This window comes from Colobus angolensis, unplaced genomic scaffold, assembly GCF_000951035.1.
Source record: "Colobus angolensis palliatus isolate OR3802 unplaced genomic scaffold, Cang.pa_1.0 Scaffold31, whole genome shotgun sequence".
Lineage (NCBI taxonomy): Eukaryota > Metazoa > Chordata > Mammalia > Primates > Cercopithecidae > Colobus > Colobus angolensis.
Window position 1 is genome coordinate 2323291 of NW_012116377.1, and position 17433 is coordinate 2340723.

Sequence of the window (17433 nt, forward strand, 5' to 3'; positions counted from 1 at the left end):
GATAATGCCAATACCCCAGTGAGTATAGCATTTAGCTTCTTGAAGCTAACCCAGAGCACCTCAAAACTCAGTGCTTCACTCATCAGCACTTCATGGAGCAAGTGAGGACAGGCACCATTCCACCCAATTTACACAACAGAAACAAAAGCAGCACTCTGCACACATGAAGCTCAGGCTGCCAGATATCCACTCACGTGCCCGAGTCTTCCCTAACACAGTGTACGTGCAAGGCTCTAAAGAACCCACACTCCATGAATACTAGCTCTTAAAAATATAATAATGATCAATTTTTTTAATGTGACAATTTCCTGTCAACTGCTGCTCTTCTCTGGCAGCCCTGAGCACCTCACCTTTGCTGCTGCTGACTTCAGAGGAATTGGCTGTAGAGACAATACCAGCCGGGTCAAGAGCTGCAGAGCCCGGAGAATCAGTAAGAATATCTATGATGAAAAGGAATAACATAGTTATTCTAAGAAAGTAATTAAAGATGTAATGAGTTCAATGTTGTTTGTTATGGTGCTTGTTCAAGACAGGGAAAAGTTGGAAACAGCCAGACTTTCTAACAGTATGCGATGGGCGATGGAAACGCCAGACACTGTTAAAAATGATGATGCAGAGGTTTATCTTCATAGAAGAACAGGAACATGCTCGTCATATATTAAAGGAAAATAGAATTTTTCCTTTAAAAAGTATAATGTGATTACATTTTTATAAGAAAAAATACGTAAATATAAATTTAGACATACATGTATATTTGAAAAAGTATCCATATACTGGGTTATGGGTGTTTACAGGATTTTTTTCTCTGCTTACCTATCTTCTGATTGTTCTGTAGTCAATATGTGTTGTGCTTGTGACTAAAATAATAAAATGAAATACCACTTTGGGAAGAAGTAGTAGAAAATATCATTATCATCAGATCACCTAAGTCTGTTCCCTGTTTTCCATTTTTCCCCACACTGAATCTTTAACTGAGTCTGCAGCTCTGAACACTGTTAACTTGGAAGTCTGGGAGCCCCTCAGGGGACCTGACCTTCAACGGCAACAGTGATAATGTACTCGGGCAAGGCCTTCCTACACGGGTCTCCAGGTCCCAGCATCTCTCTTTGATTACTGCCACAGCCTCGGGAGAAAGTCCGGTGTGAGGAGCCATGTTATGGTGCGATAAATGATTGCTTTTGCCTTGTTTCTTCTGCGGCTAAAAATTTCCAAAGTGTCAAGGTCATGAAAGACAGGGAAAGATCAAAACACTGTCACACACTGGAGGAGACATGATGACTAAATACAAACCAGTATCATGGAATAGAAAAAGGATATCAGTGGGAAAACTTGGAAAATCCAAATAATGTCTGTAGTTTAGTTGACGGCATTGTACCAATATTAATTTCTCAGTTTCTTATTGTACAGCATGGCACAGGAGCACAGGTCCAGAAGTCTGGATAACTAAGTGTTCACCACTAGCTAAGTGATTTCCCTAAGCCTGGATTTCTGCATCTAGAATAATCCCTGCCTCAGCTTCCTCACACAACTCTAAAGAGGATTAGACAAGATAATGTAGCTGACAGGACTCTGGAAATAGTCTAGTGCTACCCAAGCACACACAGTCACCACCTTTAATAAGAAACCTATCAATGTACATTGCTGAGGAAAAAAATCAGGTTACAGAACTATATGATCCCTACAAATTAGATAATGTAGAGAAAAGGGACAAAATCCCAGAAACATACACATGACCAAAGCTGACTCAAGAAGTAATGGAAAATCTGAACAGATCTGTAACAACAGATCGAGTCAGAAATCAAAAACCTCCCAACAAAGAAAAGTCTAGGACTAGATGACCTCACTGGTGAATTCTAGCAAACATTTGAAGAGGAATTTACCTCAATCTTTCTCAAACTCTTCCAAACATTAGAAGAGGAAACATTTTTTAACTCATTCTACAGGGCAAGCATTACCCTGATGCCAAAGCCAGACAAATACATCACAAGAAAATAAACCAATTTATGAATATAGATGCAAAAATCCTGAATAAAATACTAACAAACAAAATTGAACAACATATTAAAAGGCATATACAACATGACCAAGTGGGACTTATTCTAGGAATGCAAGGATGGTTCAACATAAGAAAATCAATCAATTACATATACATTAAAAGAATGAAGGAAAGAAAATCCAGAGGACCATTTCCACTGACACAGAAAAATGCATCTGAGACAATCCCACAGGCTTTCATGAGGAAAAAAAAAAAAAAAAATTCAGACCACTAGGAATACAAGGAAACTGAGTCAACATCATAACCCAGAGCCAGCATGATACTTAATGGTGAAAGACTGAAAGCTTTCCCCATGAATTATCAGGAACAAAAGAAGGATGCCTGATGTCACAACCATTATTCAACACTGTACTTGAAGTCCTAGCCAGAGCAATTAGGCAAGAAAAAGACACAAAAGGCATGCAAACTGGACAGGAAGAAGTAAAATGATCTACTCATAATACCACATGGGATCCCATACATAAATGAACAAGAAAGCTAGTAGAGTTAATAAATGAATTCAGCAAAGCTGCAGGGTACAAGACAACACAAAAAAGTCAGTTGTGTTTCCATACATTTGCAATAAACAATCTAAAAGAGAAATTAAGAAAACAATGCTATTTCCAACAGCATCAAGAAGAATAAAGTACCTAGGAAAAAAATTTAACTGAGGTGAAACACTGTACACTGAAAACTACAAAATACAGCTGAGAAATTAAAGACAAAAATAAAAGGAGAGACATCTATGCTTATAGGCTAGAAGACCTAATAACCAGATGGTAATGGCATACAAATTAATCTACAGATTCAGAGCAGTCCCTATCAAAATTCCAACAGCTTTTTCACAGAAATGGAAAAACAGATCATCAAATTCATATGGAACTGCAAGAGGCCCCAGATAACCAAAGCATACTGTAAATGAACCAAGTTACACTGAGGCTTCCTGATTTCAAAACTTACTACAAAGCTATAGTAATCAAAACCCTGTTGTACTGGCGTAAGAACAATAACATAGAATTGAGAGGCTGGAAATTAACCCATACGTTTATGGCCAGTTGATTTTTGAAAAGGATGCCATGACCATCCAAGCCCCATTGAAAAAATCGTCTCTTCAACAAATAATGCTGGGACAAATGGCTATCCACATGCATAAGAATGATGTTGAACACCTACCTGATACGTGCAAATATTCAATGTATGTAAGAGCAGCAACTATAAATCTCTTACAAGAAAACACAGGGGTCGATCTTTATGACCTTGGATTTGACAGTGGAATCTTAGATATGACACCAAAAGCACAAAGAGCAAAAGAAAAACAGGTAACTTAGACTTTGTCAAAATTCAAAATTTCTGTGTATCAAAGGACTTCATCAAGAAAGTAAAAAGACAACCTACAGAATGGGAGAAACTATGTGCAAAGCATATATTTTGATAGGTAACTAATATCCAGAATACATAAGGAGCCCTTACAAATCATCAACAAAAAGGCAACATAATTAAAAAATAGGCAAATACTTGAATAGACATGTCCTCAAAAAAGATATACAAATGACCAAGAAGCCCATGAAAAGACACTCATCATCATCAGTCATTGGAGAAATGCAATCAAAACCACAATGAGGTATCACTTGACACCCATCATAATGGCTATAATCAAAACACTGGAAAATAACCAAGTGTTGGCAAAGATTTGGAATTCTTGTTCATTGCTGGTGGGAATGTAAAATGGTAGAGTAACCGTAGAAAACAGTTTGGTGGTTTCTCCAAAAGTTATACATAGAATATACATATGACCTAGCAATTTCAATCTTAGGTATATACCCAAAGGAAATGAAAACAGGGTGTGTAAATAAATATATGTACAGACATTGTTAACAACACTCTTCACAACAGCCACAAGGTGGAAACTAACGAAATGTCCGCCAATGGATAGAGAAAATATATATACATGTAATGGAATCTTATTCAGCCATAAATATTAATGAAATACTGATATATGCTAAAATGCACATGAATCTTGAAAACATTATGCTAAGCAAAAGATAGGCACAAAAGGCCACATAGTGTATCATTTCTTTTATGCTAAATATCCTGAATAGGTAAATCCACAGAGACACAAGACAGATTGGTGGTTGCCATGAGCGGGGACGGGAGGTAACAACGGGGTATTTAATGGGTACATACAGGGTTTCCCTTGGGGGTCACAAAAACATTTTGGAAATAGAGGTGGTAGTTGCACAACACTGTATATGTACTAAATGGTCACTGAATTGTACCCCCTCTTTAAAAGCTATATGATCCCATTTTGCTTAAACAAATAAGCAAACAAAACAAATACATATGTACACAAATACACAGGAAGCAAGTCTGGGAGGACAATACTAAAATATTAATGAATTACCAGCCTGGCCAACAGGGTGAAGGGTGAAACCCCATCTCTACTAAAAATACAAAAATCAGTCAGGCATGGTGGTGCGAACCTGTAATCCCAGCTACTTGGGAGGCTGAGGAATGAGAATCACTTGAATCTGGGAGGTGGAGGTTGCAGTGAGCTGAGATCGCACCACTGCACTCCAGCCTAGGTGGCAGAGAAAGACTCTGTCTCAAAAAAAAAAAAAAGACGTTTTCTTTGGGCAGTATATTATAACATCATTATCAGCCTTGCCAAATATCTTAGGCTTTTTAAAAGCAATACAGAAGAAGAGAACTAAAGATGTCAACCATTTGGCCTCTACAGATACGAAAAATCTGGTCTTTTTCTCCAGAGAATCTGGGACTTCCAGATTGAACTGTATGGATTAATAGGAATCTTCTAGGGATAAAACCACATTTCGATCTCTGTTTTTGTTTTATTCAGACAGAGCCTTACCTACAGGTGCCTGTAGGCATTTGATAAAGCCTGCCTGTCCCTGGAGCACTCTGCTATCACGATTCTTTTTTATGGACAGAACCCTCCTCACTGCACTGCTGCCTGCCAGTGTCATCACCCAAATGTGAGATACAAAAACACATTCTCAAGAACTTCAGCATCCCATCTGAAAAAACATTTCCTTGGGACTTCTGAAGACAAAATTGGAATAATTAATGAAAATATTTCTAGCACATCTGACCAAAAATTATGGGCTTTTTGGTACACCAGCACTAGAGGCGACAGGGAGGAAAGCACGCAGGCCTGCCACTCAGACTCCAATCCCAATCTCGATTCTCAGACTCACCAAGGAAAAGATCTTAGAGGCATCAAGTAGCTATTCTGAGCTTCAGCAGCTATCAACGTCATTATGAGGACTAAGGTAGTGTTGGTAACACACTAGGAATGGCATCTGGCACATGGCTGCCATTATCATTAGTTACCAGTACTGATAAAAAACAGTGATCTGGAAGGAATCACTTACATGGACTAATTCCTCGTCATCTCGAGCAGAGTAAATAGCAAATCTCCTTTCCAATGTAGTCTGCAGGTTATCTTGTTCACTGGCTGAAAGCTCTGCATTAACTGTAAATGTTCCAATGAACCTGGGGAGAAAGCAGGCATTCCTTGTGTCAGAGGTCAGGACAAAGGGGAATCTTCATCTACAGCCAAGAAAATCAAAAGAGGGAGTGAATCGTGAGACCCGCCTGCCCCGTCCTACTTTCCCCAGCCTGTCTGGCTAACTCCTTTCATCACTGCAGACCCAGCTCAGACTTTACCTCCTTGGGGAGCCTTCCCAGACCTCCCAGTTGAGAAAAGCGCCCCTGCTCTGTGAGCCTGCAGTTCCCAGAACACCCCTTTCAGGGCACTCCTCATGCCACCCTGTAATTACCTGGTATGTATTTGTCTCCCCACTAGTCTGGGAGCTACACCAGGGCAAGATCATGCCTGGCATTTCTCTATCTTCAATGCCATGCCCACCTGATCCATAGTTACCACCTCAGGGAAGGTCTGTGGAAGTGATCTGAACCCAGCCTCTGAGAGAAACACAAATCCTACACTCCCCAGCTCTGCAGGACAGGCGGAGGGCCTTACCACTTCACCAGGTTTGAGAGGTAGTAGGTGTCCACATCTCGAGGCAGCACTCTGGTAAAGTGGGCTGGGATGATAGAAAGGCCAACAGCACGCAGATCTGGTTGGCTGCAGATGTTATTTCGATAGAAGCCATTTGCTAGCAGGCAGAGGAGGTGAACCTGTAAAAAGGAAAGGAGGAAGGGGCAGCATGGAAGGAAGGCCAGAGACCAGGAGGAACCTTTGCTGCCAAAATCAAGACATCCTGTGGGAAAGAAATATGTGTTGCCATTTCTACATATAAGAAAGTAAAAATACTAGTATTGGCCACCTCCCAAGCCTGTCTTTCACCCTCTCTTTTTCTCTCCATATACTCATCCTTCAAAGGAATCATCAAAACTCAAAGCTTCAAAATACAAACTGCTTTGTTTTCAAAATACAAACTGTTTTTGTTTTGGTCTTGTCTTTTAGAGATACATACTGAAAGATTTCTGGATGAAATGCTGTCATATCTGGGGTTTGCTCCACGAGATCAGGAGGAAAGGCAAGTGGGGTGGAGCTGGTGAGACTGCTGGAAGCCTGTGGAAGCCGGTGGTTGGACGTAGCTCACTGGGCTCACTGGGCTGCTCTCACCACCTCCTTGGGTGTTTGAGCCCAACCTTCTGTCACAGGCTCCACATCTTCGCCCTTCCTCTGACCCCAAAACCCACCCTTCATCCACCTACTAAAATGATTATATGGCCTCTTCCCCTCTTTTCACACACTGCTTTGCGTCACTTTCCCTTCAACCTTGGCTTCCTCCTCCCCCACTAACAGTCGCTCTATTTTAATCAATAGTGCTGCCTCTCTTTCCCTCACTCAGGTCTCAAACCTGAGAGTCATCTTCCCTTTCTTTTCTTCCCTTTCACCTCCAGCACCCAACAAGAGGTGAAAGGCACAAAGCTGTTTCATTTCTTGCCCCAGGCCTGGATGAAGGAGGCGACCCTCTCTAACTTCATCACCATCCTTGCGCCTCTAGATTTCTGGAGCAGCTGCACATAAAGCATCTCCCCTCCCCCTCCCATCACTATCCTCTCTGGCAGCCCACCATCCATCAAAGGGAAACCAAAGCCTGCCCTCCCTTCACTCCCACCCCCCAGCCTATACACTCCACACATGCAGGTGAGCTGGGCGCCTTGCCATCCCCTCCACAACTTGGCTAGAGTCTTCAACTTTTTCTCCTAGACCTGGCTCTAATCCTTTCTCCTACATAAAGCCTTGCCCAGCTCCACAGAGCCATGCTGATCTCTTTCACTGTTCCAGGCATAGTCTTGAGTTTCTCTGTTTGGAAGTCCTTGTTCCATCTAGAGATCTAGAGATACTCCTCAATTGTAGGAAATAAGCTTTATCCAAGTCTCTATCCCCACCATGCCAAGCACCTAGGTGTGTATAGGTGTTCAATAATTATCAGGTAAAGTTAAAAGCCAGTGCCTGCAGCTGGGATTAGAATTAATGATATTAAATGGCTGAAAGGAGAGATGGAAGGCAAGTACTCGTTATTTAGCCTCTGCTGCATGCCAGGCATTGTGCTGTAAGTTACCTTACCTATAATACACAACCACCCTCCCAGGCAGACACTATTACTACCCCTACTTCCCCGATGAGGACACAAATGCTCGGGAGAGTGTAAGAAACTTGCCATGGCCACAGAGTGAGCAGCAAAGCCAGAAATAAAGCCTCGGTGAGCACAAGCTCTTACCGCTGACAACAAACAGTCCTTCCCCATCATCCCTTGTCCTTACCTTGTGTGTGTCCGCATGGACCTCTTTATTGAAACGTTTCATCGCCCTCCGAAGATGTGTCTCAAACTCCAGTTTTATCTTTTCACTGCAACACATAGTGAAAAATCTGGGAATGAAGTGGGGAACTGAAACCAGATTCCACTCCCCCAGGCAATTCCTTCTCCTTGGATGACAGTGAATCACTCTCCCTGTTTCCCTACACAAGGCTGTGCTACTCAAGTCCATCTGCAACCCAGCTATTTCCTGCAGGCTCTTTGGCTCCTTCTCATCAGCAAACCTTGGCCTGGGACATTCTGTACCCAGACAACCCTCCTCTCAACCAACAGCAGACCACACCTCACCTACATGCCTCAAAGCTCACTTCTTCCAGGATGTCTTCTCTGGGTGTCCAACTCTTCCGACTACTGACTCTCTACTTAGCAGCCATTACCTTTATTAATGTTAAATTAACACATCGTCATTTACGTGACATTGTTATAGTGTAAAATCTCTTTCAGTCTGTATACCATGAATCTTCAAGACAACTTGACACTTCTTGAATGATTTGTATTATCTCCCTCTTCTGTGCCTAGTAATGTGCCCATCGCACACCGTGTACTTCCCAAGCCATCAGAGGCTCCATATTCCCAGATCATCAGAGGCTGCAGAGGTACTCCAGGATGGTGGGAAGGATAGGGGCTCCCTACCACGGTGGGCACTGCCTCAAGTCCTGCAGCGTGACATGGTAGGGAAAACGTGAATTCCAAGTCAATGAGAAGGATTAGGTCTCAGCTCCTCAATTACGGGCTGAGTGACTCCTGAAACATTACTTAGTGTCTCTGAGCCTCTGGCTCCTCATTCATAACACTTTTCTAAGGATTAGGTAAGATAACGGATGACCTGCTCAATCCTTGGCACACAGGAGTTCCCTCTCCTCATCCCCCACCCCAGCCAGGACACGAAGGTGTCTCATTCAAGTCTCTAAAGGTAAATCAGGTTCCTGACCCAAGGTTCTCAAAAACTTTTGATACTCAGTCCTAGTCCCGTACAAGTTTCTCCAAAGTCCTCCTAAGCAGCAGCTGTTGCCAACTACATGTGATAGGAGCCTAGAAGCAAGGGCCTAAGCTTACCTTCTTTCTCTTGTCTTCGCCTGCTCTGGCGTTTCAATCTCTATCTCCACTGGTTTCACGGGCAGAAGAGATTGAGAGAAGGCTGTACTTTCTCTCACGTCACCCAGCACAGGCTCACTAAGTTCTATCAACAAGCATTTTAAAAAATCAGTAATAGTAATAACAATAATAAAAGCTACTGTACTGAACAGAATCAAGGTTCTGCTGGGAAGGAGGAAGTGAGGCATGAATGTGAGAGAGACAGCCCGCAGAGACCCCTAGGCATGCCCTGCCCTGAGTCCTACCATGTGCCAGGCACTGTGCTGAGCATTATATATTCATGTGTCTCATTTAACCCACACGACCCAGGCAGTCTTTAGATAAGGGACCTAAAGCATAGAGATACTGGGTTGAATCAGGCATACAGATCCCTCTATTAAAAAGCTGACACTCATGCATGTATATATATACTTAAAACTCTTTAAAAAAAAAAAAGTCAAATGAGAATAATCTCCTTTTCTCTGCATTCTATTTCACTATAATAACAATTAGCACAAATTGCTTTGTATAGAGTCATGACTTAGGTGTCTGTCTTTCATTCTCAAAGTGACAAGAAATACATCCTTTTCATCTCTTCGCACCCTACATTGCTTGTATACAGTAGCTGAAAAGGACTGAACTTGCTGAACTGGATCTAATTGAAAACTTCATTAGCACATGTTCCTTCAAAGAGGCTCTGGGCCTAGAAGCCATGACATCTCACTGGCAAAGAATGCATCCAATGCCAGATCTTGGTCTCTATACACGAATCTCTATTAAAATGAACCACAGCTTCTTGAAGAAAAAAAGCTGGTTTCAAGTCTACAGCAAGAAAAGTATAAGCCGAACAAAAATGTTCTCAAAGACTAATGAGGTCATGTCAAAAGGACATGGTAGTACAGCTAGCTTAAAGGTAGCATGACTAGAAGAGGAACAACCTGACATTAGAGGTGGCTTAATCAATGCAAGATGAGGTTTAAAGCATCACCTAGGAAGGATTCTTGCCAAAAAAAAAAAAAAGTTTAATCAAAATTAAATCACATCTTTGGATTTAGTTTACAAGAAATACAGGGATATTGAAACAAGTTTAACAACATCAAAAGATGTGTGACTGTTTATCAGACAAAACCAGAACATGAGACAGTCTACAAAACAAAAGACTACGACCCTTCAAAAAAGGCAGTGCTATGAAAAGCAAAACAAGGTGGTGGGCGGGAGCTACTGCTCTACATTAAGAGACTGAAGAGACATAACGATCAAATACAAGGCTTGGTTGGATCTTGGTGTGGAAAAAGAAACAGTAATAAAGGATGTTTTTGTAACAATTGGGGACTTATTTTTCATTTTCTTAGGTGTGATAAGGTCATTTTGTCATGCACGAGAATGTCTAATTATTAGGAAATGCATGCTGAAGTATTCAGCAGCGGAATATCAGAATATCTACAACTTATTTTCAAACGGTTCCACAATGAATATTTACAGAGGGAAACATACATTCAACGTGGCAAAATGTTAATGAACCTAGGTGAAGAGGACATATATTACATTTTTCACTTTTTTGATAAATTTGAACACTTTCAAAATAAAAAGGTGGGGAAAAGTCAGGCCAGACAGAAGGAATCAGGGATGATAACATTAGCTGGTATTTACTGTGAGTGTATAATACATTAGGCCCATTACATTTGCAAACTTTCTTTTCCCCACAATAATCCTACAGCCTGTACTGTGAATGGTTCACACTAAACATTCAGTGTTTACAGAGTGTTACCACTGAGAAAACTCAGTTCAGAGAGGTGAAGTTACTTGCTCAAGATTAAATTACTCACTCACACTGCTACCTAAGTGGCAAAGTTGAGCACTGAACCCAGTTCTAACTATTTTCAAAGCCTGTGCTCCTTCTAAATAGTGCTGCCTCTCTATTTATATCTATTGACAGTCACCAGAGGAAGAGAGTAAACAGCCTTCTTTGGTAACTTGGCCATGAGTTTTTCCATATATAGCAAAGCAAGTCCCTGGTACAACCTTATCTGTGGTCTAATTAGCTCAAAAGGAAACAACAGGATTGCAATTAGTGATTTGACTCCAAACAGAATCAAACAACAACAACAAAAAAAACAGAACCAAAGAGTTCTGAAAACAAAGAGAGATGTTTCACCTTCAACCTCTTCCCAGTCATCTTCACTTTCTTCCTCTTCTTCGTTGCTGTCTTCATTCATGGTAGCCCCTCTCTTCGGATGGTGTGCCTTCCTGAGGTCACTTGGAAAGTCCCTGTGTAAAGACCACAGGAAGGAAGATGAAGAAGGCTCAGATATCCTAGAGTTCCATTCAAGCTAAATGGAATTTTTAAAACCCCTCCTATTTATTGAGAATCTGTGGCAACTATTTAAAGATGATTAGTAAGCTCTGAGCCTCACTTCCTCCATCAACACGTGTCTCAACATCTCATCAAGACGTGCTCTGATCATCTAATACATACCAGATGTGCTGTCAAAAAACCTCCAATCTAGATCTGTGTGAAAGAAAACATAGCTGTGCCTGGACATGACAAGGAAAAGTTAGAAGACACCAAAATAATAACATGAGTTCCAGAACTGTGATATCTGTGTGATATACGTGCATTTGGAGGCCAGAAAGAGTAAAATTTACATTTACTTATCCTACTATAAGCCTACTCAGACTTCTTTTCCATCTTAAGAAATATGATGTAAGGAGACTGAAGTTCGTGGCATTCTAACTTCAAGTAGGGATGTGACTACACACAGGTGAGTCATAAATAACAAGATACATAGACAGCTAGCTAGCTAAATAGATAACATAGATAAGTAGTTGGCTAAACAATGGTTCAAGACTAAGTACTTGCTGATTCGTAATATATTTCTGCAAATTCATATACAAAACGTGTCTAGGGTATCCAGTTACTTTTAACTTGTGTAAACTTTGGCACTTGGTACCAAGTGAGAATATTATCTAGGATTTTGGCATAAACATTTAAAATAACCAATCATCAATCTTGAGCTCTAGTAATATGCTCTTTTTTAGGGTACCACTTTCCCTCAACACCACAGCAATAAAAATTTCCCCTTAGAATGAACATAGCAGAAATGACCACAGTCAGTGCTCAGAGGAGAAGGAAAGGAGAACTCAGAGCTTTCCTTGGCAGTATCATGGCCTATCTCTATGTATATGTCTCTGGAGATACAATTCAATTAGAGGCGAGGCAACTGGAAAGTAGTAAGCTCAAAGGCATTCTTCAGAAAAGTCTAGGGGAGGCCGGGCACAGAGGCTCATGCCTGTAAGCCCAGCACTTTGGGAGGCTGAGCTGGGCAGATCACCTGAGGTCAGGAGTTCAACACCAACATGGTAGAACCCCATCTCTACTAAAAATACAAAAATTAGCCAGGCATGGTGGTGGGTGCCTACAGTCCCAGCTACTCAGGAGGCTCACTTGAACCTGGGAGGCAGAGGTTGCAGTAAGCCAAGATTGCATCACTACACTCCAGCCTGGGCAACAGAGTGAGACTCCATTAAGGACGGGACGGGACAGGGACGGGGACAGGATGGGACGGGATGGGAAGGGAAGGGAAGTCTAGAGAAAAGAAGAGATGAACCACAGCAGAAAATCAGCATGCTGTCCTGTGTCCCTTCCTGTGCTCTCTACTGGACTACCCTCTCATGCCAGGACCAGAGGCTGCTGGAAAAGCCGATACTGGGAGTGAGGATTTGTTTAACAAGCAAAGGAAAACCTACTCCTCTGTTCTTCCTCTTCTTCCTACCCCTCAACTTTCTTAAGAGGCAGATAACCAAGTGTTCCCTGGGCTCATAATCATTGTTCACAACATATTACTATAAATGCTCATTCACTGCAAAAATACTTTTTCAGTTTCTGCCAAATAAAAGGCCCTGCAATCGATGCTACAGGGCATATGAAAATGAACTCCACATGGTTCCAGCTCTCTGAGAGGTCACAGGGTAGTAAGCCTGGGTATGTGGCGTGGTAACAACAACTGGTAGACATATCACACTCCCTAGAAGCACTACAGGAAATCAGAGGAGAGAAGGGGGAAGAATCAGTGAAGCCTCTAGAGTAGGTGGTTTTGGATCTGCATCTTCAAGATGGAAGCCAGCAAGCACTCCAGGTAGAGGGAATACCATGAGCACAATGCAGGTGCAGAAAGTACAAGAATGTGTTCAGTGAATGATGAGAAGTCCAGGTGGGCCAGAGAAGAGCGTGCTTGAGGAAAGTAGTATGAGATAAAGCTGGAATGTCAGGTAAATATTTTGTGATATATCTAATATTTTTGTGTAGTAGAAAGAACACTGGACCAGGAGTCAGAAGACCTGGGTTCTCCTGCTTTTGCCACTGTCTGGCTGTGGAAGCATGAATAAATCACTTTCTGCATGCTGTCACTGTTCTTACCTGTAAAGTTTCCAGTTCTTACAGGTCTGAGTTGTACCTAGAAGAGCTTAAAGATCCAATTTTCCATGGACCCCAGTGACAAGTAAGAATAGAGGTTTTCATTACTCACAATTCTCTGATGAGAAAAATAAAGACCTGAGACAAAGCTTTCCAGGCATCTCACCTGAAGTCATCCCCATCGCTGAGGGCTTCGTCCTTTATAACCTTGAGGTTTTCAGATTTAACAGTCACCTTGGCCACTTTCTTTTTTGCTGGACCACCTGCTGAACCCCCAGGATCACTGCAGCCTCTCTTCCTCTTTCCTTGTGAAACTTTGGAGAGAAGGCTCTTCTTTGGGGGTTTCTCATCTTCAAAGGCATCTAGGTGACCATACAGAACATGAGGTGAGGGGTGGAAGGAAAGGTGGAGGCAGTGCAGCTTATGGGCAAGGGCATGAAAAGGCTCTACGATCTGTCTCCAAACCCAATCTCTATCACCTGTTCACCATCCCCTGTCTGGTCAGCAACCAGCTCTCAGCCTCTACCCACCTGCGGCTAGTCTATGTTTATAGTAAAAACCATTTTCCTTTATCAGCACTTTACTTCTCCTATGACTACAGAAAATACCACAGGACTCAAATAAAACCTAACTTCCAGATCTTAAATGTCAGCCAGGAAAATACAACATCCTGGAAAGGAAAATACAACAAGATTCCTGCCAGGAAAATACAACATCCATTAATTAGCACCCTATTTATTTATCATCTGCCAAGACTAATTGTTTGTCTTAGGGATACTGCACTCCTCTTAAGTAAAATGTTAAGTACATAAACATGTCCAAGTTTTACCACAACATCATTACTATTAATCTACATTTCTGCCAACCTTCAAGACCAAACTGCTCAAAACACATACTGCTCTGAAACCTTTCCAATGTAACCCAAATGGCACTCGTATACCAACCACTTCAGCAAACTTACAGTTGGAAAAAGACAGCAATAATTCAAAAGTATTTTCTTAAAATAATTATTTTTTGTTAAAGGGAAATAAAAAATGCATAAGCTGCTGGTTTTAGTCAAATTGGGGTATCTAAAATTATGGTTTATTTACATATAATAATTACATTAATAGTTTAGTTTTAATAAATAATATGGCAGGGAAGGATAGTTTTCTATTTTGCAAATATATTCACACAAATTATCTTGAATCTGAAATAAATCCTCTTTTGTCTTTGCATGACTCTGCTTCAATTAATTTTAGAAAATAAAAATACTCTACCTTTTATTGAGGTTCCATAAGGGATTGCAACATTAACCTAAAATATAAAATCATTTAATAATTCAGTCTTTTCATTGTTTGCCTTGCTGACTCTCTGGATAGGTATTTATATTCCACAAGAATATACTTTTGCATGAGGGAAAAAAGACTCTCCCTCTGATCTAGATGAAATCATTATTAAATGCTAATAAAATTCATATCAAAGAAGCATTTCTTTTAATGCTAGATAAATCACTGATTCTGTTGTTTCTTTAAATGTTTTATATAAAAGGAATTTATGTACTCCCATTTTTAAACATTTTAGTGGAAACCAAAAAATAAGGAAAAATTTTGAAGTACAAAATATTTCAAAATTAAATTTTTCATATCTGAGAACAGACTGCCTATTCCAAGGCCAGAGGCTGCATAAAACTTAAGATTTGACAGTTTGAGGAGGGTGGCCCTAAAATTAAGATTTCTGGATCTTACAATGGTATTTAGCCCTCTAATAGGCAAAGATGCGAAATACTTCAATTTCTACTAATCTAAAAAAAAAGCAGGTAGGAGGATACTTCAGAGGCATCACAAACTTTTCTGGTTAGTTAAAAAGCATAGCTTTTATTTCTGTGTTTGAAGAGAAAGGTAGAGGAGTTAAAAAGGAAAGGGGGGAAAAGGAAACACAAAACTCTGAATCAAAAGGATGTTTATAGTATTCAAAAGCATCTAACAATAATCTGAACGTACAACCATGAGATAATTGTTAAGCAACTTACGGCAGAGCCACACAACAAAATATAATTGAGTCACCCTTTAAGATAAACGATAGATGATGTAATGTTAATCAGGCAAAGTTGATTTTACAGCATGCTTTCTGCTATGTAAAAAACAGACTAGAAGGAAACAGACCATTATTTCATGGTGGCTATTTCTGGATGGCAGAAATATGGGTGACTTTCTATTCTTTGCTATTCTTTGGTCCCTAAGCATCTAGAGACTCTTTTCCAGGACTCTCCAAAATCTTGAGTGATCTAATATGCCTAAGCAGCCTCCTTGAGCTCAGCGTTCTTTCAGTAGGGCAGGAATTATCACTGTGGTCTGCTTGCCCATCTACTGGGATTTAATAAGAACACCGGAGTAAACCTTCCAGCAGCAACTCACAGCACTCAGAATAAAATTCCAACTCCTTAGCTTGGTATCCAAGCTCAGGCCCTTGCCCACTTCTCCTACCCAGCCCCTCACTCACTGTGTCCAGCCAACTGGCCAAGTTCATTCCCTCCTAAGAGTGTTTAAACACACTGTTCTCTCTACCTAGAACTCTTTTCCCCAGAACGTCCTATAAATGGCTCAAAATTACACTAACTGCCTCAAAATGCCACCTCCTTACAAAGGCCTTCCCTGACACTGATTCCCATTTAGCTGCCTCTTCCCCAGCCCCATTTAAGTTTGAGGATTTTTTTTTCCATCTATAGAAGCATTTTCTGTTATGTACCCAAATAAGTTTTATCACAGCAGTCTAAACACAGGGTGATAGCTCTTACCATTATGTGAATCTGTTTTTTTTTTTTAACTTGTTACCTGTTCTACTTACCCTTCCCCCCTGATTATAATCATGAGAACAGGTGCCTCACCTGTCTTGTTCACCACTATTACCCTAGTACCTGGAACAGTGCCTGAAAATAGTAGGCGCTCAATAAACAGCTGTTGAAGGAGTTAACGGATTATCACCGAAGGTGTTAACATAGAGAAGAAATGCAAAGAAACCAGAGGTGCTTTAGTAACACAAAGGAAATCATGTGGAAGCCTGTTTTCTTTTTTCCTATTTGTCAAAAGCAGCCAAGTATCACTTTCATTTGCATGTACAGGGGTGCTGTTAAAACCTACACTATTACAGTGTTGGAAACTACACTGACAGTCACCAATTTATTGTCACCTGCAGCCCAAACCACACTTGCTAAGTCTATGCTTCCCCAACAAACCACCAAACCACAACAAAAGTTATAACTGCAGATCTGGAAGCTGCCTTGGGAACTGACTGCTAGCTCCTCTGGCTAGCAGAGAAAACTTGGGTGCATCCTTACCTCCATTTAGGCTGAATGACACCAGCTAGCCCAACTAATTACCTAACATGGGTAAAGCTAAAGCTCTTGGCTTTATATGCTATCCCATTGAAAACTCACAGCCACCCTGTAAGGCAGTTATTATATTTCATAGAAGAAGTTTAGAAGAGCTAAAATATTTGTCCAAAATAATTCACCCAAGTGCATATAACTAAGAATTGAAGCTCTAACAAGCTGGAACCCAGGTGAAGTGTTGAGCTGGGAGGAATGCAGGTAGCATTTCCATCAGATTACAACCTTTAATTTTTAATTGCCATATATCCAAATTACATTCTGACTAGAATACCAGCCCCTTTTTTGTGACTCCTTGCTAAAATAGCAACCATCCTTTAAATCACAGATCAAACAACTTCAGAAAGTGTTCCCCGATCACGCTAGTCAAACTTGATTAATCCTTTGGAAGCTACAAAGCCTTGTACCTTCTTCCACAGTATTTAGCACACTCTGCCTTGAATGTCTTACATGCAAATGTCATGTTAACACTACCCTATGATCCTCCAAGATATGTTTATCTCCCATGTCACCTCATTCATGTGCAGCACATAGTACTCAAAATATGTTATTTGAATGAATGAGTAAATAAATAAAATGGAACTCAAAATATTACATATGAGGTAAATCACCTTCTAAGTTTAGCAATTATTACCATTTGACTATTTTCAAATGGATGATGAACTTATAATCGGTATAGAAACACAGAATCGAGTGTGATAGCCTTTGCTGGTTACCTAATCTACCCAGT

General features: G+C 40.8%; 1 protein-coding gene across 3 annotated transcripts in view; it reads right to left on the minus strand.

The window, feature by feature from the left end:
* XPC (xeroderma pigmentosum, complementation group C) overlaps window positions 1-17433 on the minus strand; it is a 33399-nt gene that overhangs the window by 13927 nt on the left and 2039 nt on the right. Inside the window, exons 2-9 of one of the 3 annotated variants that reach the window (XM_011950668.1) lie at window positions 15077-15079; window positions 13503-13698; window positions 11078-11190; window positions 8905-9028; window positions 7796-7880; window positions 6039-6196; window positions 5428-5548; window positions 351-440 (exon numbers count right to left, since the gene is read on the minus strand). In XM_011950668.1, coding sequence (XP_011806058.1) covers window positions 351-440; window positions 5428-5548; window positions 6039-6196; window positions 7796-7880; window positions 8905-9028; window positions 11078-11190; window positions 13503-13698; window positions 15077-15079 — 890 coding nt within the window. Of the gene's footprint in view, window positions 1-350; window positions 441-5427; window positions 5549-6038; window positions 6197-7795; window positions 7881-8904; window positions 9029-11077; window positions 11191-13502; window positions 13699-15076; window positions 15080-17314; window positions 17318-17433 lie in introns of all 3 variants that reach the window. The other 2 variants (XM_011950669.1, XM_011950670.1) reach the window with 2 other exon arrangements.